The sequence below is a fragment of the Carassius carassius genome, chromosome 17 (assembly GCF_963082965.1).
Source record: "Carassius carassius chromosome 17, fCarCar2.1, whole genome shotgun sequence".
Taxonomy (NCBI): Eukaryota; Metazoa; Chordata; class Actinopteri; order Cypriniformes; family Cyprinidae; genus Carassius; species Carassius carassius.
In genome coordinates, this window is record NC_081771.1 from 3788463 (window position 1) to 3815814 (window position 27352).

The 27352-nt window shown below is 36.5% G+C and overlaps 4 protein-coding genes across 6 annotated transcripts in view; 1 reads left to right on the forward strand and 3 right to left on the reverse strand.

Annotated features, from left to right (window-relative positions):
* LOC132160780 (uncharacterized) overlaps nt 1-10305 on the reverse strand; it is a 43248-nt gene extending 32943 nt beyond the window's left edge. For both annotated transcript variants that reach the window (XR_009438074.1, XM_059570469.1), the window contains exons 1-13: nt 9635-10305; nt 8537-8578; nt 7000-7134; nt 6266-6339; nt 5850-5922; nt 5436-5525; nt 4809-4864; nt 4549-4669; nt 4033-4200; nt 3716-3798; nt 3345-3393; nt 1634-1723; nt 1321-1416 (exon numbers count right to left, since the gene is read on the reverse strand). Coding sequence is in view for 1 of the 2 variants with exons in the window: in XM_059570469.1 (XP_059426452.1) it covers nt 1321-1416; nt 1634-1723; nt 3345-3393; nt 3716-3798; nt 4033-4200; nt 4549-4669; nt 4809-4864; nt 5436-5525; nt 5850-5922; nt 6266-6339; nt 7000-7134; nt 8537-8578; nt 9635-9988 (1431 nt within the window). In the remaining variant the exon portion in view is untranslated. The remainder of the gene's footprint in view (nt 1-1320; nt 1417-1633; nt 1724-3344; nt 3394-3715; nt 3799-4032; nt 4201-4548; nt 4670-4808; nt 4865-5435; nt 5526-5849; nt 5923-6265; nt 6340-6999; nt 7135-8536; nt 8579-9634) is intronic.
* Nucleotides 10306-12213: 1908 nt separating this feature from the next.
* Nucleotides 12214-18102, reverse strand: LOC132160783 (zinc finger CCCH domain-containing protein 10-like). The gene is made up of 3 exons (XM_059570471.1): nt 17856-18102; nt 13675-14924; nt 12214-13114 (listed from the first exon to the last, which is right to left on the reverse strand). The coding sequence occupies exons 2-3, from the start codon at nt 14782-14784 to the stop codon at nt 12608-12610; spliced, it is 1617 nt and encodes a 538-aa protein (XP_059426454.1). The 5' UTR covers nt 14785-14924; nt 17856-18102; the 3' UTR covers nt 12214-12607.
* Nucleotides 18103-18464: 362 nt separating this feature from the next.
* LOC132160458 (cytochrome c oxidase subunit 6C-1-like) lies at nt 18465-21969 on the reverse strand. The gene is made up of 4 exons (XM_059570140.1): nt 21871-21969; nt 21237-21347; nt 19817-19953; nt 18465-18575 (listed from the first exon to the last, which is right to left on the reverse strand). The coding sequence occupies exons 2-3, from the start codon at nt 21339-21341 to the stop codon at nt 19828-19830; spliced, it is 231 nt and encodes a 76-aa protein (XP_059426123.1). The 5' UTR covers nt 21342-21347; nt 21871-21969; the 3' UTR covers nt 18465-18575; nt 19817-19827.
* Nucleotides 21970-22535: 566 nt separating this feature from the next.
* Nucleotides 22536-25318, forward strand: tomm34 (translocase of outer mitochondrial membrane 34). 2 transcript variants are annotated; one of them, XM_059570473.1, is made up of 8 exons: nt 22536-22815; nt 22945-23081; nt 23469-23568; nt 23649-23801; nt 23909-24066; nt 24149-24290; nt 24396-24522; nt 24831-25318. In XM_059570473.1, exons 2-8 carry the CDS (start codon nt 22952-22954, stop codon nt 24930-24932), a joined length of 912 nt encoding a protein of 303 aa, XP_059426456.1. In that variant the 5' UTR covers nt 22536-22815; nt 22945-22951; the 3' UTR covers nt 24933-25318. The 2 variants fall into 2 exon arrangements, with proteins under 2 accessions (XP_059426456.1, XP_059426455.1); XM_059570472.1 differs by having other exon boundaries at nt 22540-22815; nt 24143-24290.
* Nucleotides 25319-27352: the final 2034 nt, after the last annotated feature.

The following is a 27352-nucleotide window of genomic DNA, read 5'->3' on the forward strand; positions in this document are numbered from 1 at the left end:
ACATGATAAACTGCACTTTATTGGTGCTCAAGAATTAACTTTTTTGTCAAATGCAGTACATATACTGACAGTACATGATTTCAGGTGCAGCTTTTTACTTTTCTCACAGAGTAAATCCCCACAGACTTTCATTACACAATGAGTGCATTACTGCAAACACAAGGTCTGCTTGAGAGTCCAGGAATGAGTCTAAACTATAATCTGTGTTCACTGACATCATTCAACAGAAAATGAAGCCAGAACATTCCTTTGAAATCCTCCAGACCACAGCACTGTAAGCTTGAGCGCTCGGGGATGTTCACTCGATGCAAGTGTGTACTTGTTTCAAGTGTTTTAAGTGTCAGTGTGCTCCTCTAAGTAAACTCTTTTGCCTTTGCACTTCTGGTAAAACATTCTGGATGCGTGAAATAGAACAAGTGCTTTCACAAAGTGCTCTGTCAGGCTATGAGGCGAATAAGTGAAGTTATATAATCTAGAGTTACACTTCATAGTTTCAGAGTTGGGCGTCTGCCGGTCTGCTGGCAAAAGGGAAATGGCAGGTTGTGGGTAACCAGAGGCACGCACACACACACATACACACACACACACACACACACACATACATTTGTTTTTACAATCATGGTGGGGCTTTCCTTTGACTTCTATTGTTGGTTATACTGCGCTAATGATGTTTTCTAGCAACTAACTCTATATGTTTTTTTCTTTATATATTTTATTTGGCAAGGACACAATAAACTGATCAAAAAGTGACATTTATGACATAAAATTGTCATTTCTGTTCTTTTAAACTTTCTATTAATCCTGGTTTCCACAAAAATTTGAAGCAGTTTTGAACTGCTTTCAGCGGTGATCATTAGAAATGTTTCTTGACCATCGAATCAACACATTCAAATGATTTCTGAAGAATATTGCATCACTGAAAACTGAAACTGAAAAAATTATGCTGAAAATTCAGCTTTGCATCACAGGAATAAATAACATATTAAAGTAAACTAAAATAGAAAATTGTTATTTGAAAGTATACAAATATTTCATAATGTTACTGTTTTTATTATATTTTTGATCATAAATATGTATCCTTAAACTTCAGCTGTTGTCATATAAAGCTAAATACAAAAGCATTACTATTTTATTTCATTTAAAGCTAATTTTAATTTTGTTTTATTTATGAATAATTTTTCCAATCAATGACATGCCCAGATGTCCACAAAAGCAGGTTCTAGCCAGATTTATCACACGTGTCTGTAGGGACAATAATGTGCCCAAACTGTAGTGTGTGTGGTTTGTGCAGCAGGAAGAGGATGTGAGAGTATTACTCACAGGAAGTGCCTCAGCCTTGTCCAGATACACTGCCAAGATGGCTGCTGAGGGCGGCTTTGCTGTTTTACTCACCACACTTTCATTTCTCTTCAGAACCTGAGAGAGAGAGAGAGAGAGAGAGAGAACAAATAATTGAGGGCAAAGTAAGGAGGAGCAAAACAACTGCAAGAAATTCTGTTTGCCAAGTGTGCAAAGCAAGCTTTCAATCTCTAAACACATTTGAAGTTTCCTGGGATTGGTTAATGGGTAGAGTAGACAAACACACTGTTTGCATGTACACCCAGTGTTGTGTGTGTGTGCAGTGTTTCAAGACCTCTTCCAGTCGTCCTGTGTCAGTTTCTAGTGTCAGCCACTCCAGTCTGAGATGAACCCGTCCTGTAGGGGTGTCCTTCAACGTGAACCACTGAGAAGGAGACATTAATACAGAATTACCAATGAGAGAGCCTACAACAAACTTATGACTGATATCATGAAAAAAAGACATCAGTGTTCAATAAATAAGCTGGTCGTAATTGTTAAAAAATACAAGACTCCCTTTGCTGAAATTAGGGCCCAGATCACCTTGTCAGGATATATTTTGCAGTAATGAACACATTACACAGCAACTTACCAAATAAACAAATAAATCCTACTTTCAGCTAAAAAGGTTTTATTAAGTAAGAAAGAGTGGTATGAGATCAGTGTTACTTTAGTATTATTTATTTACCATTATAATATTCATTAAGACTTTTAATTAGCTTTGATTTTCAGTTTCTTTTTTATAATTCAATTTTTTGTAATTGTGTTGTGTTTATATATATATATATATATATATACAGTACAGACCAAAAGTTTGGAAACATTACTATTTTTAATGTTTTTGAAAGAAGTTTCTTCTGCTCATTAAGCCTGCATTTATTTGATCATATACAGAAATACAGAAAAAACAGTAATATTGTGAAATATTATTACAACTTAAAATAATAGTTTTCTATTTGAATATACTTGAAAAAATAATTTATTCCTGTGATGCAAAGCTGAATTTTCAGCATCATTACTCCAGCCTTCAGTGTCACATGTCACATCCAGTCTATCACATGATCATTTAGAAATCATTCTAATATTCTGATTTATTATGAGTGTTGGAAACAGTTCTGCTGTCTAATATATTTGATGAATAAAAGGTTAAAAAGAACTGCATTTATTCAAAATAATTTTTTTTCTAATAATATATATTCTAATAATATATTTTTTTCTTTTTATTCATCAAAGTATCCTAAAAAAGTATCACATGTTCTGAAAAAATATTAAGCAGCAGAACTGTTTCCATATTTGATAATGAATCATCATATTAGAATAATTTCTAAAGGATCATGTGATAATGATCCTAAAAATTCAGCTTTGCATCACAGAAATAAATGATAATTTAAAGTATAATAAATGTAAAAACTATTATTTTAAATTGTAATAACATATCACAATATTTTCTGTATTTTTGATCAAATAAATGCAGGCTTGATAAGCAGAAGAAACTTATTTCAAAAACATTAAAAATAGTAATGTTTCCAAACTTTTGGTCTGTACTGTATATATATATATATATATATATATATATATATTTTTTTTTTTTTTCAGTTTTAGTTTTTGTAATTACTTCAACTTTAACTTCATTCCAAGTCAAAATGTTCAAGTTTTATACGGTTTCGTTTATTTTAGATTTATATCAATTACTGAAAAGTAGTTTAGAGTAGAAATTTAGTTTTAGTTACTGATAAAACTGCAAAATCACTAAAATAAATGTTCCTAATCATTACAATATTTGACTGGAGAATGCCATAATGGACCAATCAGAATCAAGAATTCATCCTTGTGATAATCATATTCATAAACAACAATAACTGCATTATACAAAACATGAGTTATGATTTTAGTGCTTTGTAAAAAATTGGTACATTATTATAGAATCATGTGCTGAAAGTTATGCATAGACTTGTAAACACACACGGGAGAAAACAGTGCACTGGAATATTAATAAACTTTCTCACCTCATCCACTATCTTAGATTTCTGCACGATCCCCAAGTCTAATTTTGTTCTGTGCATAAGTGAAATAAAGAGAATCAATGCAAAGATGAGATTAGTGCGAGATCAGCAAAAAACAAAAGTGAGTTTAAAGTTATAATAGTTTATAGTTATAGGACATTACGAATTAATGTTTAGAAAATGAAAATCTGCAACAGACCTATATAAAAGAGGTCATATCATGAGGCAAAACAACTTTTAGAAAAAGTTTTTAGCTGCAACCAACCTTTACTTACATTACACATGAACTTCAGGGAAAACAAAACTGTAACAAAAAGTAAGATATGACACCTTTCAAAGCAGAAATGAGAGACGGAGAGACGGTGATAAGGTACCTGCCCAGGAAATCATCTTGATCGGGATCTTTATCAAACACTTCCACCTCTAGCTCCTGACCAGGCACCTCATGAACGATGACCTGACAGACACACACACACACACACACACACACGCATGCATGAAACACCAAACACACCTACAGCAACAGCATGAGTAATCAAAGACAGAATGTGGTGGAAATGGCTCTACATTTGAGCTGAAAGACACAGATACATGAGAATAAGATGTTTATCACATTCATATCATACATTGATATCAAATGGCTTAATGCTTTTTTGTTCTTATTATAATGTGCCGTCATTTTAACACCCACCTCATACATTTCATCCCATTTGGGACTGAGCGTGTTGTCCAGATGGCGGGATTTGAAGGTTTGCGGGCCGACTCTAAGCAGGGCATACGGGTCAGACATACCCGCCACAACACTGTTATCCTTCGAAGCCAGACCATCAGCCTCCACCAGGTGAATGCGCACAACTCCCTTCATTAAGAAGGATGCACAGAATGAGATCGCAGGGCAGAGAAAGGTTTTTTTTTTTTTTTTAATTCAAATCAGCATATTAGAATGATTTCTGAAGAATCAGGTGGCACTGAAGACTAGAGAAATTATGCTTTACCATCACTAAATTAAATTAAATATATATTTTTTTATTAAAAAGGTGATTTTAAATTATAATAATATTAAACAATATTACTGTTTTTACTATATTTGAAAAAATAAATGCAGACTTGGTTGGCCCAAACAATTGAACACTAGTTTACAAGTATTATTTATTTAAGTGTTATTGCTTTGAATGTCGATTCTAATGTGTGTGTGTGTGTGTGTTACCCTGGGTAAAGGGCACCGCAGCTGTGCCACATGTAGGTTTGCCACTAGAGGAACAGTGAGACGATTGGGCAAAACCAGGAATGAAGCAATCGCATCCATGATCATAGTATCTGACATCACACTGAGAGAAAGAACCAGACACAGAAGGTGTGAAATAGATTCAGAGAGGAACACACCAAAAAGAAGGCAGCTCAGGACAGTGAGTGCACTGAACCCAGTAACATCTTATTGTGTATCTGTGATGAGTCTCTGTAACTCACTTGAGTCCTGGAATGTCCAGCAGATTGGTCAAACCAGTCCAGTTAATGGTCAGTTTCTAACAAAAAAAGTAAGAAGAACCCAAAAATGTTAAGTAAAATTGGGTAGCACTATTTACAGTCCTGTTCTGCATGAACATACTATGTACTTATCTTAGTAATTACAATAACTGGGAACTAACTAGGTATTAAACCAGAACCTGCCTCTAAACCTAATCTTAACCCATGCGGTTACCTTACATTACCCAGTTTATTTCAATGCACATATTGTAAAATAAAGTGCTACTGAAAACTGTGTAAAATCGTTCCCAAACATAAAATATTTACTTGAAGTACCATCTGAGATTTTGAACAACAATGGTCACATGACAATTGACAAATAGGTAAACAAACAAATAAACAAGTAAAGTGATTGTTTTAATCGTGTTTATTTGAAATAATATGTATATTTATTGTGATTTTATGGTTTACATACCCAAGTTTGGGTTTACCTGTAACGTTACTACTATTTTTGAAAAACCTATAATGTCATGCAACAACATTTTAATATCCATAGAACCATTTAGTCAACTCAAGAACAATATGCAGCCATAGAACCACTGAAGAACTTTTATTATATACAGAACTTACAGGTCTTTGAATGAAGAACATGGTCACAGCTCCCACGATTGGGACGTCACCAATCAGCGGCTCCAAAATCACACGCATCATTCCATGAAGCTGAGAGAACAAACGGAAATGAAATAAACTCTCTTACACCGCGTCTACACCGGACGCGAGCGGCGCGACACGACAAAATACTATAGAACTCATTATGCTGTCTACACTGGATGCGTCGTGGCGCGACAAATCCCAGACAGAAAACGTTCTATTCATGACGTACTGACACAAATTTCAAGAGATTTTTAACAGTCGCTTTGCTGCATCCAGTGTAGAGCTGTTGCGGCGTGGAGCGACAACTGTCACGTCCGGTGTAGACACGGTGTAAATAAAATGAAATTCATTCATTTATTAATTGGGACCGTCACAAACGCAGAATCTCACCTGTATTCCCTTCACACCAGCCTTGCAGAAATACCTCTTCACCTCCACGTTTATCTCAACATCCCCCACGTAACTGAGAAGAGACGGCAGAGAGCAAAAGTTTAACCCCTCTCAAATAAATGAGAACGCTTTTAAGGATTTGAATGACCTTCAATTTCTGCTGAATTGGTCGCAGCCAACTGAACACTAAACTAAAATGAACTGAAACTGAGGCTTTCAGTAGCATGCACTCTCATTTTTGCTCTGGATAAACTCAGTCAGGCAGCAGATTGACAGTCTTGTTTTGTCAGCTTGTGAAATACAGACACAATATCCAGTACACAAGAGTTCTGAATCACTCCCTGAGAGACAACAGACAATTCATTCATTACAGGACCTCATTTATGCAGAGAATCTCAAATGTAGATGTAGGTCACCTGATGTAAACGTCAAGCAGAATTTGACCTTTCTTGTTTTCTGAATGGGCCTTCACTCCAACCACCTTCATCGGCTGTAAAATGAAAGAAATAATACTGTAATATCAAGCAAAACTGGTAAATATGGATATTATTCTATAATCATATAATAGAATATTTCTGGTATTCCAAAATCAATGCCACCTATGATTTTAAGTTAATATTTGAACTTTTAATTTATCAACTACAGGGATTCCCAAACATCAGATCTACAATATTTACTTGATGCACCTGGGAATTCATATTTTAATAATTCAGCAACACATATCCATGTTTAAGGTTCTCTGTAAACTTGTTAATTGTCATATTACATGCAGTGTTTCATTTTGATTGTCTTTATTTTAAAATCATGTACTCCATTTAGTTTAAATGTTGATGGTTTCATAAATAACTTATCATCAGCTATTTTAAAACATCATAATTCTGTTAGCTATGTTAATGAACAAGATATACTACAGCAAAATATACAATTTCACAGTCTTATCATTTATTTAACATCAACATATCACTCTTGTCTCAACAGGAAGTTTGCCATGAGGCATCAGAGGCTGATAACATTCTCAAGAGCATTTATTTATACAGAATGCTTGTTCTGACATGTTTGAGTGCACTGCGGTGGATTGAGATTTGTGAGAATGTTGCACTGGAATATTATTACTTGTGTAGCAGTGAGTGAGAGAGTGTGCATGTATGACCTTGCCACCAAAGTCGACCTTCGTGAAGCTGAGCGTCTGCAGATGAGAGCTGGAGCCGCGGATGGAAGGAGCAATGGTTTCCGTCAGCAGCTTCTCCAAATACTGACCGATATATGGCCAGGCCTGCTGGATAACCTTGAAAATCAGACAGGAAGAGTAAGAGTGGGTCATATTTGATGTCAAAGCATGTCTTTTTTTTTTTTTTTTTCTGATGACACATTGGTCATGGAATGTTTTTTTGTTTGTTTTTTTTTTTACAACCGTTTCAGATTTTTTTGAGAACATTCGAAAGCAACATTCTCATTATGTTTGAAAAAAGATCAAATGGAATGTTCCGTTAAAGCTTGTATAACTGATAACTGTTCTCTGCTCTGCTTGCAGCTGTTTACACCGAGCCATTTGTGTTTGCCTTGTTACTATAGTGACCTGTGGTTGTTTGCGGAGGGTAAGTGTGATAACAGAAGCTAAAGCACCAGTTGCCAGGGTGTTTTTTGGATTGTTCATTGCATGAGCAAACCACAGGTTTTAGAAATAGCACTGTGACTCATGCACAGACCTCATGAGCATGGGGGCTGGGATGAATGCCAGTGTAAAATGTCTGCCTCTGAATCACTGATAAAGAGCGTCAGGCCTAAATATCTGATTTTTACACCAGACTACAACTGGAATGGGCTGAGCTTCATCGCAAAGAAGGACAAATGCTATAAAGAATTTAGAAAGGGATATATCTATATATGCTCCTACTTGTTTCTGTCTTTCAGTGAGTGAATCTCAAGAAGAAAACTTCATTTCAACCCCAAAACCATTTTTTTATGTAAATTACCAAACTTTATTTTGCATAAATATACCATTAATACCTTTTTTTTTTTTTTTAAGAAAGTTAACAATGTATCTTTTTGCATTATGCATGTATGTTTGCATTATGTTGTCTTTTTTTATTAACACTTGGGTTCAATTACCTTTTTTTCATTTGATATTTTATTATCATTATAAGAAGGCCTTTATCTTTAATTGTAAGCAACATTAATATGGCATTTTGGTGCTTAATGCGATTATTTTTTATTGTGAAGAACTTGGAGTTGCATACAGAGTGAATCAATTATATTATTATTGTTTATTATTGTTCTTGTAACAGATTTGGAGATGCAAAAGGACATTAAAAATTATATAATGAAAATTATTTTATTTAAATTATTATTGATTTTAATTAAATTAAGTTCAATTTAAATTAAAATGTATTTCATGGAAAAACGTGCATTGCATCTGACCTACTAATTCAAAGGCATGATAATATGTTGGTTGAATTAGCGTTTAGTTAAGAATGAATGTGTAATAATAGCATATGCAACTTTTGTTCACAAGATGTGTGTGTGTGTGTGTGTGGTCACAGGCAGCTGCTGTGAAGTAAGGGAGGGTCATACGGATGGGTTGGGTGCGGTTTAAAGACACAGTTCAGGAATTCATGGGATAACAGGCTTTTAATTTTACATGTGGCATCTCATTGAACAGATGTCAACCAAAATCTTTGCTGATTTACCTTGTTTAGCCATTCAACCTTCTCCACATCTGGAAAACTGACCTAAAAAAATAAAGAAAAAAATTTCACAGCTTTCTAGGTGCAAAGATTGTAAATGTATATGAGCTTTAAAGTGTCACTACAACAATCTTCAACAGAGGATGTGGTTTTAAAGAAGAAAAAACTGCACATACAACCACTTCAGTCTACCATGAACGCTCTTCCTTTAATTTCATCATTTCTTTCTTAAATAACAATAACATATAATATTTGCAGTGTAGAATTTTTTTTTATCCTGGATAAAATAAATGTCCCTATTAAAAATGGAATGAATGAATGCATAAATGTTTTGTTTTATTTAAATGCATTTAACACTTTTTTCCCCCAGTGAATTATATGCATAGCTTGTTTCAACGTCATGACAGCCATGGGACATGACCAAATATAGAATAAACTCTTTTATGGAAGCATCTACTGTGCACATGTTGAGGAGATGACAAAGCAACAATGTAGGCCTATTCAGAAAGGTTTCGGTGATGGGCATTGTGCCAAGTATGCAGCACACCACCAACACAGCGCCACCATCAGCTTGAATAATGTCCTCTAAATCTGCAGACCACTCCTTCTCTTTACCAGCACGAATCGATTCGTTCGAACGGTTTGTTTCAATGAAGTGGTTCAAAAAATGATTCACCGTGACCGATTCTTTTGAGTATATACTTACACAAAGCATTTTTTTTAACAGCAAAAGAGGTTGTTCTGTTAAATACGACCGTTTTTTTATTATGCTCTCGACTAGGTAGCGTCAAACTTAGTTTTTATGCCATTCTCCTCAGTTTTCCTTCTATGCTGCTTAACATTTGAAGCAGAGCGACTTCAAACGTCGGATGAATCTGAATCATTCAAACGAACAGATTCAAAAGAACAAATCGTTCGCGATTCGGACATCTCATCACCACTCTTTTCAGTCGTTTGTAGCCATGCAAATATTTTGGATTAACACGTTGTGTGTTTCACTTGTAGCATGAATGCGTGTAGATTTATTCAGATGTTGTGCATTATTAACAATTAAGTAATTTATTCAAGAATAACAAAAGACACACTTTTATGCATTCTTACCCAAGAAGGCAGGTCTCTTCTACTTCTAAATGATTTGGAGGATATGTATTCTTGTTCTTCGTTGACTAACTGCACAGCGGACTTCAGTCTCGCCTCCTTCGCTTCACGGGTGTGTTTCCATCCTGCGTAAACCATCATCCCAAACACCACTAAACTAGTGCTCACCCGATAGTAACCCGCCAGGTAAACAGGCAAAAAGGCAGTGAGACATTTGCCAAAAGTCCACAAGATTGCCTTAGCATCAAGTAGTTTAGTTTTAGGGACGTCCATTTCTCCTGATGAAGTGTCCTGGGCTGGTTCTGTCTTCTTTTCCGTGTCCGAGTCATTTTTCGGTCCTGGATCAACGTGCGACATTGTGGTCTGTTGGTTTGTACGCAATTTTTTTCCAAAGTCGAGGTAAGATTACAAAACGATCGCGCGCAGCGATTTGCAACTCAATTTCAACATATGCTGTGATTTAAAGTCGAGCGTTTTATTCGCGCATGGACTTCAGGGAGAGACTGCAGATGACTCGGACGTGCTCTATCACTGTGGATCAATAAGTCAATTCGAGAAAGCGAAAATGACCACCTCGCCGCTTTTACCCTTCTGGCATGACGGTGTTTTTCCTTCTTGCAGTGTCTCTGTCTGAAAACCCTGAAGTGTGGCCTGCACCGTTATTTAGGCGGATCCACGCCCACAGAAAAACGACGCAGTTGAGTAAAAAGGGGCGAAAACTTTGTTGGAAGCTGCAGCAGGCAATTTCTTCCTTTAAAGCTTCTAGCTTTACATCTCATGAGTCAGCTCTGACTAGACAAAATCTGATTTAAAGTACATGTAAAGCAATTCTGACAAGTTCTAGTGACTAAATACATCATAATGGAATGAAAATAGATTTATTCATGTTTGACTAGTCAAATCTAATACAAGGTACCTGGGATATATATATTCATGATGTATTAATTTGCATATAAGATGTCTAATGAAGTAAGTTATATTTTATGGTTTATGTATCTAATTACATTTTGGCTAGTTAGAATCATTTGCCTAAAAACAAATCCTAAAGAAACTCTAATTAATAATCTATCATATTAGTAAAACCTTTCCTAATGAATCAAACAAGTCAGTTGGGACTAGACAAAAATAAGATATCTGCAATGCATATCTGTCTAGTGATAGTTTACGTTTAAGATATCTATAATGCAGTTTTGACTAGTCATTATTACAGGAGAACATATCTAATGCAGTTTTGGCTAATTTAAAAATATAAAGTTATAAACAGAAAATAAAAGAGACTGTCAGTTTATCTGATAGGATTCTTTGTTCATCCAATTGTGCATTAGCTATAGTCATGATTGCAAACTATTTTCTAAAAGTTTCAACTATATAACATATTTATAAAGTTATTACTCTTTAAAATGAAATGTTACTAGTCAAAACTGGCTAGTAATGACAGTAAAACAGACAGTAAAAGAATGCTGAAAATAAAGATGCTCTGATACAAGCTGTTCGAAATCTGTATTCATGGGAAAGTCAGTCACATGAAATTTTCATATAATGGCTGCCAATATAGACCCTATCTAGTTCGTGTGTTCCAGAGCTTCCAGATGTGCTTGTGTCCTGCAGGCCTAACACTGGTGGATTATCAGATTAAAGAAAGAACAGAGCTTGAGATCTGATCAAAATGCATTTTCATGCTGGTACGTTTTTGCATGATAACTCTAATAGTTAATCCCTCTGTCTTTAATCAGAGAGAGTCTAAAGTTTTCCAAACCTTATATATTTGCTTAAAAACATCACAAGCAAACACTAAAAGATGACCGTTCACTTATGAGAACTGATTATGAGCAATATAGTGATTTCCAGATGTTTCCAGACACCAGATAGGGAAGTCGTGGCCTAATGGTTAGAGAGTTTGACTCCTACTCCAAGGGTTGTGTGTTCAAGTCTCGGGCCAGCAATACCATGACTGTTCCCTTGAGCAAGCCACTGAACCCCCAACTGCTCCCTGGGTGCCGCAGCATAAATGGCTGCCCACTCCTCTGTGTGTGTGTTCATGGTTTGTGTGTGTTCACTGCTGTGTGTGTGTGTGAACTTTGGATGGGTTTAATGGAGAGCACGAATTCTGAGTATGAGTCACCATACTTGGCTGTATGTCACATCACTTATTAGACTAAACATTATAAAATGTTGTGAATTTCCTATCTAACTTTTCCATAAAACTGTCTACTCTATTTTAATTGGGCATTAGGAAAATAGTTTTAAACATAAGAAGTGAAACGGTGATCTAGTTACATCCATATCTGTCTGTGTTGATCTAATCGTAAGTGAATATGCCTGAGAAGGCAAACAACGCACATTGTGCTCAACAGAACATGAGAAAGTGATTAAACTTAGAAAAGAAGTTTGGTTTGATAAATATAATTTTTAAAACATTTCATAAAGATACTCACCAAAGATGAAACATTATTGCCAATGTTTAGGCAGAAAAATGCAGTTATTTAGTTTCCATATGAAAGAAAGAATATTTTTTATGAAAATTTTTTATGCCCACATATGATTTGTTGTGTGAGAAACAACACAAGAATTAATAATGGTGCTTAATGGGTTAGATTCATTAATTTTGTGCAATGGACCGATAATCAGTTCACACAAAAGCAATACACAAAACAAACTATTCAAAAAGGAGTCAAACTAAAACTGACAGCTAACAAGTCAATTCCCAATCTTGTAGTGATTAGCTGAATAGTTACATCTTTCAAAATGTTTATAAATGTCCACAATCTTTCTTTCGGCTCTCTTAAAGGCAATCATCCGCTAAAGCATGGCAAGAAAACTGAAATATGTTTCATATATATTCACAAGAAAAGATCTGTATTTTTGTATTCATGAGTTCCTTCAGTCAAAACAGACCCTCCACTTGAGAAGCTTACAGTGTTATTGGTAAGTTAAACAAAAGGGTGTTAGGAGACTTAATGAAAATAACTCTTCATACTAATGAGGCAAGGTTGTGATCCTCATACTCTGACTGGCGATGGGATACGACACCATTGGGGTGGTTGCATGGCTCATTGTGATGCCCGGCAGCGGTTGTGCCATCGACACAGCGACCGGTGCTACCGAAACTGCAACAGGAGCCATGGAAACAGGTGGAGCCATTCCCTGGGCGATAGTCTGAGCGAGGGCGGCAGAGATGGAGTCGGGGTTCAGATGCGGAGGGGGTGCGGTAGGGGGCGCTGTATTGGCTGGAGGAGCAGTCGGTGCTCCAGACGGGGCCACCAGATCCTGTTGTGTGACGGGACGGGGCTGCAGACCAGCACTGCTCAGAGTGGTGTGTGTCTGAGCGATGCCATGGTTGTAGGAGCTGACAGAACCCACAGGGGGTACCAGACTCTGCTCAGACGGTGCTGGGGTGGAGGACAGTGTCATCACTTTAGCTTGGCTCCGGAACCGAGCGTTCTGCTCCAGGAGCACCTCGTTGGTGGCTATGAGATTTGACACCTGGAGAAAAACAGGAAGGTGTGAGTTTTGAGAATTTAACTTGAAACCTCACGCCAAAGTCATGGGATGCTACACTTAAAAAAATATTCTGTCACAAGTACAATTTGTAGATTATTTGCATGTTTTGTTTGCAGGATTTATAATGCAAAGAATGGGTCTCAATTGCAAAGATTCTAAAAGATTTATAATAGAAAGAGGTCAGCAAAGATATACTCTGTCATCATTTATTCATGCTCAAATCATTCAAAAGCTGATTTGGTAGGCATGAAAAAAAAAGGTAGGCATGCATTCTACATCGGTATTATAAATCATTGCAAATGTACCTGCTATCACTCATCAAAAAAGATTGAAGCTAAATCCTTAGTTCATGTAAATGTAATCTTTTGTAATCAAAACAAAACATTTTGTAATCTGAAAATGATTATGTTATGAACCCTTAATTCACTCGTAGCATTTAAAACTACTTATATTTGTTTTATTTTTAGGTTATTCTTACACTGAAGAAAGGAAGGTTTGGAACAACGAGAGTGAGTGAATGAGTACATTTAACTCCTGTTCACCTGTTTCTTAAGCTCCTCTACTCTTTTCCTCAGCAGGGCGTTCTCCTCTTCCAGTAAACGGTACTCTAACGGTCGGGTCGACAGGGTGGTCTGAAGCCCCAGGTCATAATGTCCACCAGTGGTCCCATCAGTCAATCGCAGCCCCTCCAAACGCCGTCTCTTGAACTGGAGGGCCGTGTGGTCGACAGGTGCCTCCACCGGCCCTGCTTCAAACATACCATTCTCAAACAGAGGGTCATAGACAGAGCAAGGGCCCCTGTCATAGCGCCGATGACCCGCCGTTGCCATTGACATGCAGCCGCTCAATGAGCCCCCTCCTCCACCAGACATGACCTGCTCTCTGCAGCCGCCCATGTTGGGACATCCCATTCCCATGTAGTTACCCACACCGCCGCCAACGAGGCCAGACATCCCGCCACAGGCACCGGCAACACCTCCTGCTCCACCGCCGCCAGCGGTCACCATCCCACTGACGCCCCCAGTGACGCCCATCATACACCCGACTCCAACCCGTGGCGGGGCTTCATACTCATAATCCTTCCTGACGTGCCGGAATTTGCACTTATTCCCCCGTTGGCACTCTCCTTTCAGGTAGTCCCTGCAAATAGGCACCTCTCCACGGCTCAACGGGAGGTCGGTCGGGGACAATCCCAACCCGGCTGCCACCTTCCCCCTGAGCCGAAGCGGAAGCTCTCCAGTTTTCTTATAATAGTCCTCGTCTTCCTTCGAGCCATGCACGAATCTGCAGTTGGTGCGCACGCACTCTTTGTTCTGATGGTCGTGGCAGAAGATGAACTCGTTCTTCTGCACGCCCAAATCTGGAACCTCGTTGAAGTCTGGATGCCGGAAGCGGCAGCGTTTGCCGCGCTTGCACACGTTACGCAAAAAATCCCGGCAAACACCATCCAGTGCCAAATCGGAGCCAAACGCACCGTTTCCTAATGCCCCGCCACCTCCCATGGCCCCGGGACCACCGTTACCCCCCACTGAGCCACCAACTCCTGTCACTCTACCCTCTCCACCCGTCCCAGACCCTCCCTCGTCCCCGACCCCAGTGCCCACCCCTGTCCCGCCACCACCTGCCAGGTAGGAGCTATCCCGGTCAGGCATGGCGCTCGGCCCAGCGGGAATAGAACACTGCGCTCATGTGGGAGACGGAGAGATGGAGGACGTATGAGTGTTCAGAGGTATAGTGCAAAGAGGAGAAGAGCTCAGACTGACAAATGCAGATCACAGATCCACCCGGGCGCCTGTGAATATAATAACAACAAATATAAATATATATTATAATATATCATTATATAACTGCATAGCTAATAAACTATTTCTATATCTATTATTACTACTTGTTTGCATTAAATATAAAGCAGCAAAACTGTTTTATTAATAAGAAGAAATGTATTTCTAAAAAAGGTTATAAGTATCTTGGCATTCTCCTCACCCCTGATTTCAATAATTTATTTGAAGCAAATTACTCACCTTTAGTTCAAAAAGTTCAAAAAGATTTAGAAAAGTGGACCCCTCTGCCAATTTCTCTTCTTGGGAGAGTTAACGTCATAAAAATGAACATACTTCCTCGACTTAACTATCTTTTTCAAAATCTCCCATGCTATTTAGCTACATCGTTTTTTAAAACTTTGAATTCTTACATATCTCGTTATATCTGGAATAATAAGCAGCAGAGAGTTGGTCTTTCTAAACTTTGTAAACCAAAGGACCTTGGGGGTCTCTCCTTACCCAATTTTCAGCTTTATTATTGGGCTGCTCAACTCAAAATGATAACAAGCTGGGTTATGAATAGGCAGGATGCTATGTGAATTGATTTTGAATCTTTATTTTGCCATCCAAGAAGATTAGATTCCCTGTGGTTTATTAATAATATAACTCAGATATACTCTCTTAATGATAATGTGGTTGTCTATAATACATTATTGGTTTGGAATGATGTGAAAAAACATTTGAATATCCCCCAAACTATATCCATACACTCCCCTCTGGCTTTGAACCCAGACATTCCCATTCAGATTAGGATCATTGGATTGCTGGATTGGAGTTTTAAAGGATTGTCTGACTTTTCAGGAATGTTTACCTCTGAAACTTTGAGATCATTTGAACAAATTAGAGAAGAGTTCGATATTCCCTCCGAAGACGTTTTCAAATATCTTCAAATTCGGCATTTTATAGAGTCTCTTTTAAAACAAAATAGATTCCGATTTAAATTATCGGAATTTGAAGAAACCATACTATCAGTTAAATAGTTCAAAGGACTTATTTCAAAATTTTATGCCTTATTAACTCATTCTGATTCTTCAGTGTATGATTGTTTGAAACCACTATGGGAACAGGACCTAGGAGTTCTGTTTAATTCTGAAAATTGGACCAAGATCTGCGATGGTATCTTTCCAAAATGTACCTCAATTTCCATACATGAACAAAATTTCAAATTTTTCCACAGAATTTATTTTACACCTGTTCGACTGCATAAAATGTTCCCAGGTTGTTCCGACCTCTGTTTTAAATGCAAAGCTTGTAAGGGCACATTCTTTCAAGTATTTTGGTCTTGTGTTCACATCCAATCATTTTGGAGAGGGGTCCACTCTGCAATCCAGGAGATAACAGGGAAATGTTTTATTTTATCCCCCTCACTTTTTTTGTTGAATGACATTCCTAAAGACCTTTTTGACTCGAACCTCAAATCTCTGTTTACTACCCTCATATTTCTGGCTAAGAAATGTATATTACTAAAATGGTCTACATCTCAGATCCCTACAATTTCCATGTGGATTTCTCAGCTGTCAACCTTTCTTCCTTTGGAGAAATTAATTTATGACCTCAACCACAAACAGGACAAATTCAGGAAACTTTGGGAACCTCTCCAATCCTTCCTACACAATCTTCTGTTTTGATTTATTATGTTTTTTGTTAACAGATACACTTGTACATTTTATTTAACTTGCAGCACTTGGGGTTTGTTTGTTTGTCTGTTTGTTTGATTGTTTCTGTCTCGGTTGTTTGTATTATTTGAAAATCCCTAATAAAAAAAATAAGAATAAATGTTTCTTGTTATGTGACACTGAAGACTGGAGTAATGATGCTGAAAATTCAGCTGCGCATCATAGGAATAAATTTATATTTATAATATATTTAAATAGACAGGCAGATAATTAAATACACATTTTAAATAAAATACAAAAGAAAATTGTTGTATTCTGAATTTAAAAATATTTATTTCAATTCTACTTTTTATTATTTAATATATTTTTAGCTTTATTAACTCAAGAAAACATAAAACATAAAAAAGCAGTTTTGTCTATTCAACTTTTCTGCGATAATTCAGCCCGAGATGCATCACATAAGAACAAAACTTCCGTTGTGCAGACCATTTCAGATTTAAGCATGTACATATTTATCTTATGAAACATTACACATTTTAAAATTAAAGCTTGAAAATTGCCCATAAGTCATTCAACACCAAGAATAAAACTAGCCAATATTTATATTTCTTCAAAGCATTAATAATTCTTCCTGGAAATTAAAATTTGTATTCAACATTTAGCAAAATGCAGTTTATTAAAACGATTTAACAAAAAATACGATGATATTATGATTTTATGTGGAAACACCATGTTTTGCGTGGTAACAATATCCTCTGAAATACTATGAAGAAATATTTAAGTAACGCATGGTGTACGAGTACATAATACATAAAAAAGTACTGTAATAGCAACATGGTAAAATGATATTATTGCATGGCAGTAACATGGACTTTAACGCATGTACATTGGAAGTGACAAGGAACTCAACGTAAAATATCGTAAAACACTTTTTTTTTTTTAAATAAAATGCAATATCAATGCAAATGCAATATTTAGCCTCGCATATAATAGTTTTTTAAAATGATACAAATTCAATAAATGTGATCATTTCCGTTCGAATTATAAAGCAAAAAGCTGTCATGTCAAATCTGTGGATCGACACATTACAGCATGTTACCTGCTGAGTGTTACAGAAGTAACCGGATATTGGTGACTGGTTCGGTTGCACATTATCTAGCCTAAATATACAATATTCGATATTTAATCCAGAACACACCAAACATGTTGTCCACTCTCAGGCACAAAGGCCTGGATAAGGCGCACGTACAGAACGCGAAGACAACAACCTTCGAGTAAACAACTCACCCAGTGTACACAAGCAGTCGTATCGTCGAGATTAATGGAACCGTAGTTGCACGACATTACTAATCACACGCATTAAAATAGAAATTGACAGTTAGAAATCTTACATTAGATTAGATTAGAACACAAGTTGGTCCATCAAACCACTTCCGCTTTTCTTGATCGAAGCACTTCCTGAGCGGTGGTACACTGGAAAAAATGCACGTCAAAATAAAAGACCTCGAACAAGAAAAATAATGTGTCAATGTCTTGGTACAATGATAATGAAATTCATGTAGTTTCTAAAATACCAGGGTATTACAAATTTGAAAGTACAATTTTTTTTTACTTTTTGCATTGCATTACTCCATTAATAAATTACATTTAGGAAAACACCAAATGTGAGCATGTGGATTTTTTTGTTTCTCTAAAAATGTCAAACTAAATTTGAAGCGACATCACAGATTTTTATTGTTAGTATAAGCATAGTTAAACATCCAACCTTGTCAACAATGTGGGTCTCTTTAACTCAATATTATTTTCATGTTAAAACACAACATAGGAGAGACATGTTGACTAGATGTCAGGTAACAGCATTTATTTTCATGATACCAATAAGTCACTACAGCATGATGGATGTCAATAGTTTATTTGTATATTAATAAGAACATCAGACATCAATGTTCATATCTGATCATCTTATAAATATTCAGTTGTAGAGCAGGAATGCAGGGGGAACATAACCTGTAAAGAAAGAAGAAAGTGTCACAGGTAAACCGTAATAAGTTTAACATACATCACCATCTGATTAATCACTGTACATCAGGATTACTTTTGTATTACAAATTTTCTGAAATGTTATGTTTAAAAATGCAAATAACGCATTATTAAATGCATGCTCTAATTTGCCTACATTTCCAGAACAGAAATCTGAATTTTAGATAAACCCAGGTTCAAATTTCATGCTTCATTTGTTGATGGATCAAAGGTTTTTGAGTGCTAAAGGTTTTATCACTCTATGAATCAGAAAATACTATCGTCAAACAGAAATAATTCACTGTTTTTAAGACTGAAATGTTATAAGTCTGGTAAATAATCTATGAACCAACCTGACTGCAAAAACCTTGACAATATTGACGAAAAACTATAAAGCTTGTTGTAATAAGTGCTGCTGAAGAAGACTGGACTTTTGGATACTGGGAAAATGGTATTTGCAGATTAAATTGAATTCTACGAATGCAAATAGATAAAGATGTGTGATAAAAAAATTGTTTTGAAAGTTTTCTATACACTAGATCTAAATAATACATTATGGAAGCCAAAACTGACCAATGCATGAAAGAAAATTATGGTATTAACAGTATTTTTAAAAATTATTGTCAGGGACAAATCTCTAAAATATTTTCGATGGATGTTCCATAAACATCTCATTTTTGGACCATTCTAAGCTTGTATTTTACATTTAAATTTAGAAGACACTTTTATCCAAAGCAACTTACAAATGAGGACAGTGGAAGCAATCAAAAAGAACAAAAGAGCAATGAAACAAGTGCTATAACAAGTCTCAGTTTGCTTAAACGCACGCAGTACACGTAGCAAAGGCTTTTAAATAAAAACCGATAGAATAGAAAAAAAGAATAGAGAAAACTAGTGTTAGAGGTTTGTTTATTTTTATAAATATATATATAAATAAAATTGTATAATAAATGAAAAGAAAACAGAATACAAAAATATTAGAAGGGTAGTTAGATTTTTTTTTTAAACAAAATTAGAATAGTGAGTGTTAAAGTTATAGGGTCAAATGAAGATGGAAGAGATGGGTTTTAAGCAGATTCTTAAAGATGGCTAAGGACTCAGCTGTTATTATCAATTTAGCAAAAAATTGGTTAATGCTTATTATTATTTTAACTGAAACAGTGATGCATTAAAAAGGCATGAAAAGTATTACAAATAATAATTATAAATGCATTTGAAGGGGCACTCACAAGACAGGGGTTTATTTTCCATTGGGTCTGACACTTTCAAAAATACCAGCTTCCCTCATGGCACTGAACTCCTTCATTGAATCATAATGTTTGTAGAAGTCAGCATATGCCTGCTTCCTGGGCTCTGTTACTGTGAACTGAAGAAAGACACAAACTATTTCTCAGATTCAAGAAAAACTGTCCACGGTAGCTTTATAAAAAAAAATTATAATAATAAAAAGATTAAGAAATGTAAAGGATACAACCAAATACACAAGACTACAAATTAGGGATAATCTAATTAGATTTGAATGACTATAAAAGGGTTAGTTCACCCAAAAATGAAAAGTATGTCATTAATGACTCACCCTCATGTCGTTCCAAACCTGTAAGACCTCAGTCCCAGAGCTTTCTGTCCCTCCATTGAAAATGTGTGTACGGTATACTGTCCATGTCCAGAAAGGTAATAAAAACATCATCAAAGTAGTCCATGTGACATCAGAGGGTCAGTTAAAATTTTCTGAAGCATCGAAAAATACAATTTGGTCCAAAAATAACGACTTTATTCAGCATTGTCTTCTCTTCCGGGTCTGTACATCAGCAGCGTCACTGCAGTCTTGTGAACGCACTCACAACAGACCCGGAAAAGAAGACAATGCTGAATAAAGTAGTATTTAAATTAGTATTTAAAGTAGTAGTTATTTTCGATGCTTCAACAAATTCTAACTGACCCTCTGATGTCACATGGACTACTTTGATGATGTTTTTATTAGGGGTGCACCAATCAAGATCTGCCAATCATTAATGCGCATCTCTTCAGTAAAGCTGGTTCTCTAATCAGCGCTAAATTCCATCGCGATTTCACATAGAGCAGTTGTTACTACACAGGGCCGTTGTTAACTGACTAGCTGCGCAAATAAACGCTGTTAATGAACGTGGATTTGCGCAGCTAGTCAGTTAACAACGGCTCTATGTGAAATCAGCACTTGATGGAATTTACCACTGATTAGAGAACCGGCTTTACTAACGAGATGCGCATTTGATCGGCCGATCTTGATCGGTGCACCCCTAGTTTTTATTACCTTTCTGGACATGGACAGTATACCGTACATTCACTGGAGGGACAGAAAGCTCTCGGACTAAATCTAAAATATCTTAAATTGTGTTCCGAAGATGAACGGAGGTCTTATGGGTTTGGAACAACATGAGGGCGAGTCATTAATGACATTTTAATTTTTGGGTGAACTAATCCTTTAAGGATAAATTGTGACAAAAAGTGCTTTTAAAAATTGTAGTCTGAATTTTAAATAAACAATTTGACCCAAGCGAGAGATTGAAGTGCCAATCACAATTTTGAACAGCACTGAAGACCACAGAGTTCTAATATAGTGCTTATGATCAAAAATAGCAAAAACTGATTGATCAACACAATAACACTGACCTTGAAGGCGGCTGCTGCAATGAGGGAGAGGCCGAAAGCGATGGGCAAATGAAACCTCAAACGCTTGGCTAGGAGGCCTCTCATCGCTGGCTTGGGAAGTGACATAGTTGCCTTTTAGAAGAGATGACAATAATAGGCGTCAATAAAACAAATATTCAAACACTTTAAGTCAAAAGACAGGCCTTCAGCACTGATACGTGCTATTCTGACCATCACAAATGAATGTCTGACCGAATTTCAGAACATCCATACAGAGAGCCACGATTACATTATCCAATCATCTTCAGATATTGTTTAAGTGCACGTTCTAGCGGTTAAGATAATATGCAATTTGCATTTTATTTCTCTAGACGTGATAAAGCGCATGCAGACGCAAAGCAGAGTAATATTTTATTTTAAATATGACAATTCAGATTCATATCGAGGAGTTGGTGCCTCGAGACACGGAAAGATCTGTCTAGCTAACTATAGCTAGCAATCACAACGTCCAAGTTAATTCAAAAACGAGGCACGTTAACTAAATGAAAATACTTTTTTAGTGTTATGAAATACATAACAACGTGATGTTATTAAAATGTATTCAGATTTCACCATAGATGTTTTGTTATAAGTGTATAGTAAACTCGATATATACCGTTTAATTCACGACCTTCAACACGCACGTCCGGTTACTCAGACAGGAAGACGTTTATGTAGGGCCGAACAAACTACGGAAACTGACGAAGGACAAACATAGTGGAGCCGATTTAGACCAACGAGGGATAATGAGTGACTAAGAAAAACGCGACATTTTATTGTCTAATAAAAACATTTTTTTTGTAAGCATGAGTTAAATTTGATTTCAATAAAACATCTCACACTACTTAGCTTACACCTACCACGCATTAAAAACATTGCACTTTTATTATTTAAAAATACAGTGGTTTACTCATTAATAAATTAAGACAAAACATTGTTTTTATTATAAAAATAAAAATGCGTTTTATTTTTTAATAACCAGGTTTCGGTGGATTATATACAATTGCCTCTTTTTGTCTTGTACTTTTATTACAAATATTTTTGCTGACTGCATTAAAACAAAACATAATTAAAAAGAAAAAATCTTTAAAGATAACTTATGCGTTTTAAAATAATGAATGATTCGGGTTTCGCAAACATCTGGCAACCAACGGCTTGGTTTCCCATATAGAGGGAATCTGACACTGGCTCGGTGTTGCCATATTCTTGTAATTATACGTGACTTTTCACTTGTTTCCTCATCAGACCAGGTTGCTTGCTTTTCTCGCGGGATCTGGCAATACTGGATTGGGTTACAATCACCAGCCAGATCTTCAAAGAGCAGCACCACACTTGAATTGAAACTGAAATTCAACTCCGCCCGTTACTGCAGAGCCTCACCCGGTAAAACGTGTTACTCGTCCCGGCTTGCGCGCCTTCTAGCTTGTTCTAGAACGAAGACTGACTAGTTGTCTCACGTGCTGGGTTTGAAATACAAAAACTGGTAACTTTAAACAAGTGAAGCTTCGCGATCACCAAGGCCCTTCCTTCAACGCTTACTTTCCGGTTTTCAACTACCACGGTAATGTTGTTTATTACTAAATGTGTATATATATATCACAGCAGTTTTACTGGCAGTGTGTAATATTCATCTTGTTGGTAATGTAACATTGCTAGACTAAATTAACAGCAGTGCCTTTGATCGTTTCAGTATCATCATGCCTCAGAAACGGCGCTCGCAGTCGTGGACAGAGCTCAAACAAGCCGGTAACGAGTGCTTCAGAGCCGGTCAGTACGGAGAAGCCGTGAACCTCTACAGCCAGTCCATCCAGCTGCTGGAGAAGTCTGGTGAGGGCAGTAAAATGTAGTCATATTTAAAATATTACCATGGTAAACACTATAGTAACAGTGTTACCACTTATATAACTTATATAATTACCTGTCCTTGCATGGTTATGAATTATGATTACATATCCTTTATAATCTCCTCCTTTATCATCTCACAGAACTATGTTAGAATCTGATTGTAACATCATGTTAATGTCATATGCTAAGAATACCATAAAGATTCCATATTAATATTTTTTTGAGTGACAATAACAAGAGTCATCATACAATTAGGATAAGAAAGTTGCAGAGCAACAGCAACGGAGAAATGGTTCCTCAGACTTAAATAGATGTAAAGAAAGCTGTGGTACTGATGTAAATAAAGACACGTCAATGTTCTGTCCGCAGGTCAGAAGAAGAAGGAAGATCTGGGTATTCTGTACTCCAACAGGGCCGCCAGTTACCTGAAAGATGGAAACTGCAGTGAATGCATTAAAGACTGTACAACGTAAGTTCAACAAACAGCAGGTGCAAAAATGGTTAAAATGATTATGTGCAGTGTTAATAATCTGAATATTTCTCTTTCAGGTCTCTTGAACTGATTCCATTTGGGTTTAAAGCTCTGCTTCGCCGGGCGTCAGCTTATGAAGCCTTGGAGAGATACAGACAGGCGTATGTGGACTACAAAACTGTTTTACAGATAGACTGGAACATACCGGCTGCTCACGATGGCGTCAACAGGTAATTCTGCATGATCAGGATCCAGAAGTATACAATATACAATATATAACATATAAGCATAAGGATACAAAAAATGTACCATGCAACACATCACTCCTTCCCTCCAGAATGACCAAGGCTTTGACGGATATAGACGGTCCATCTTGGAGAGAGAAACTGCCTCCGATTCCCACCGTTCCTATGTCTGTGAAAGAAAGCCTGGCACAAGCTGCCAGCTTGGCCCCCAGCCCACAACAAAACAGCGTGACTGACAACAAGAAAAAAGGTATTTACCTGTAACCGTATCGAGCGGAGCCAACATACTTCGTTCAACACTTGATTTACAATTGTATTATTCTAAGCACCAGGACCTGAAGCTGTTAAAAAGGCCAAGGCTCTGAAGGAAGAAGGCAATGTGTTTGTGAAGAAGGGCGAACACAAGAAAGCCGTGGAGAAATACACACAGTCACTCGGTCAGGACCCCACAGAGGTCACAACCTACACAAACCGGTAAGAAATGGTACCAGTCATTATTCTGCCAAATGTCAGATTTCACAACTGGAAAAGTCATGGAGTTTAGGTTTGATAATGCATGTAAATCAATATTGCTTGTAGGGCTCTCTGCTACCTGTCATTGAAGATGTACAAAGAAGCTATTAACGACTGCGATGAGGCTCTTCGATTGGATTCCGCCAACATTAAAGCTTTTTATCGACGTGCCCAGGCAAACAAGGAACTCAAAGTAAGTTTAATTCGGAATAAGTTGAAGTGCATTGTCTTAACTAAATTTGGTGAATTGGTTTATGAATTGTAAAGCCTAAAACAGCAGCTTGTTCTATTATTTTTCTATTGTTTTCTTTTTATTGATTTATATAATAATAATATAAACATGCTACCTGTACTGTGTTAAGCTAACTAAGACTTTTTATAGCCCTTATATATCATTGCTCTTTTGTTGATTTTGATCGCTTCCATTGTCCTCATTTGTAAGTCGCTTTGGATAAAAGCATCTGGTAAATTACTAAATGTAATACATTTTTTTTTCTCTAGAACAAGAAATCTGCTATTGAAGATCTTAACAGTGTGCTCAAAAATGATCCAAACAACATGGCGGCACAGAAACTACTGCAGGAAGTTCAGAAGATGAAATAATCATGATTGTACAGTGTGGAAACTTTCCACAAGTGCCTCTCAAAGCTGCAACGTTTGCTACAGACTTTAGATATGCACATCATAATGCTATTTTAAATCTAGTTAATAATTTGAGTGTTCATGTTCAATAATTCCTACTTCACCTTCACCAGAATTAGGGCTGCATTTTCTACAAAATGCTTACTGTTTTTTTGTGCAAATATATTGTATTGTTGTGGGTTAATTACTGTCACAACCAGTTAATGGTTATATACATTTGTAAAGACTTGACACCTGTATTTATTGATGTTTCATATGACATTTTGCATCAAGACAACATAAACAGGTCTTTATTTTATTTAAATAACGTGCTGTATGATTGTGGTAATAAAGGAGAATGTTCAGGACTATTGTATTTTTTCATCCTGAAAACTGACAGATGTAATGCTATGATCCGTGATTACTTTTTTTTTGTAGGAATTATCAATATTAAAAAGACCTAAAACAGTAAATGCTGTTTTCAGGTAGTATGACAGCAAAAAGAAAAAAGCTCCATCAAGACAGATGATGTCCATGACCAATTTCAAATCGTTTCCTCAGTTTAAAAACAAAAATTGAGTTATTTGAACTGTAAATATGCCTTACATTGAATATACCTTTTGCTAAAAAGTTATTTTAATCACAATAGCCAACTTCATGGTTTGTTTGTCTGAAATAATAAACATCACGCCACAGTTGACTGAACTTAAAGAATAGTTCACTCAAAAATAACCCCTCAGGCCATCCAAAATGCAGATGAGTTTGTTTCTTTATCAGAACTTCAAGAATTTGTAGCATTCCATCACTTGCTCACCAAAAGATCCTCTGACGTGAATGGGTGCCGTCAGAATTAGAGTCCAAACAGCTGATTAAAAAACATAACAATAATCAACAAGTAATTCACAGCATTACCGTCCATCAGTTAACATCTTGTGAAGTGAAAAGCTGCATCTTTGTAATAAATCCATCAAGACAATTTTAACCTCAAATCATTACTTCTGGTTAGAATCTTCCATTCACAATACTGCTTTCTCCAGTTAAAACAGCATCTTGTCTGAATCGGGACAGAAATATGCACAGATCAAGAACTGTTTACAAGCAACAACACGACAAAAGAGTTCTAAACCAATGTCAGTAGGTTTTGAAGGACTTATTTTAGACTCATATTGTGACCAGAAGCAATGGTTCAAAACACATTGATGGATTTGTTTGTTACTAACACGCAGCTTTTTGCACAAGACTGATGGGATGGAGTGGTGGTGTGGATGGACTCTCATTCTAACAGCACCCATTCACTGCAGAGGATAAATTGCTGAGCAAGTGATGCAAATGCTTAATTTCTCCGAATCAGTTCTGATGAAGACACATGACTTCCTGAGGATGAGTAAATTTTCTGCAAATTTGATTAGAACTATTCCTTTAACTTGCACGGGACCTGGAACATTTACACGCCATTTAATTCTTTACAAAAGACTGAGAAGATCTAGAGAACATGCTCAATTTAATGTACACCACTACGAAAAACAATACTGCGCAATCTGGAACTGATAAAACTTTTATTTCACTTTAAATTGTCTTTTACACTTTCCTGATTATAACATGTAAGGTGAAACTAGAACGGTTTTAAAAGACATACACAAATCTAGTATTACGTCAATAACCAGGTTGTATTTTTTTTTGTCATTTTGTAAATGTTTTTTTTTTCTTAAGCTAGTCTAAATTTTCACAACCACGTGCGCGCTAAGCAATGAAACCGTCACAGAAGCTAACTTCAGGCAGAATACTGGTCAGTAAAAACAAAGCAATTGGAGATACCAGATATACAGACAGGCTCGGCTCCACATTCACTACTGTATTTTTTTGTAATCAAGCGTATAATAATTGCCATTTGTTCAGCTAAGGGGAGAGAAAGAGACAGATCTCGTCTTCAGTGCATGAACATTGTCTTCAGCTCGAGACGGATGAGTTCTACACCTAAGTGGAATGTTATGGTGATGTGACAAGGTATTGTGACACTGAGTGAGCGGCTACCCCTCAAAAAATTCTTCAGGTCCTTCAACTATTTGCCAAATTCGATCTCAGCTTGTGTTTCACAGACTTTGGGCCAGGACTTCAAAGCCTCCACTGGTCTGCAGCACTTTCCTGCACAAAATTCAAGTTAAATGCAGAATTTCTTTCAGAAGAAACTCCTCTATTAGCAGGAATGAGGAGTAGAGAAGCTCAAAGTCAGACTTAGGCCCCGAAACGGCTTCTGATTTACATGAAGAGGGAAATATCAAGCATCGACTTCTGTTTGTAAGAGGGTGGAATAACAAAAAAAAAAAAAAAATAATATATATATTTATATGAATGAGTTTTTCTAAGCATTTAGTTTCAAGACAAATTTGTATTTACCTCTAAAA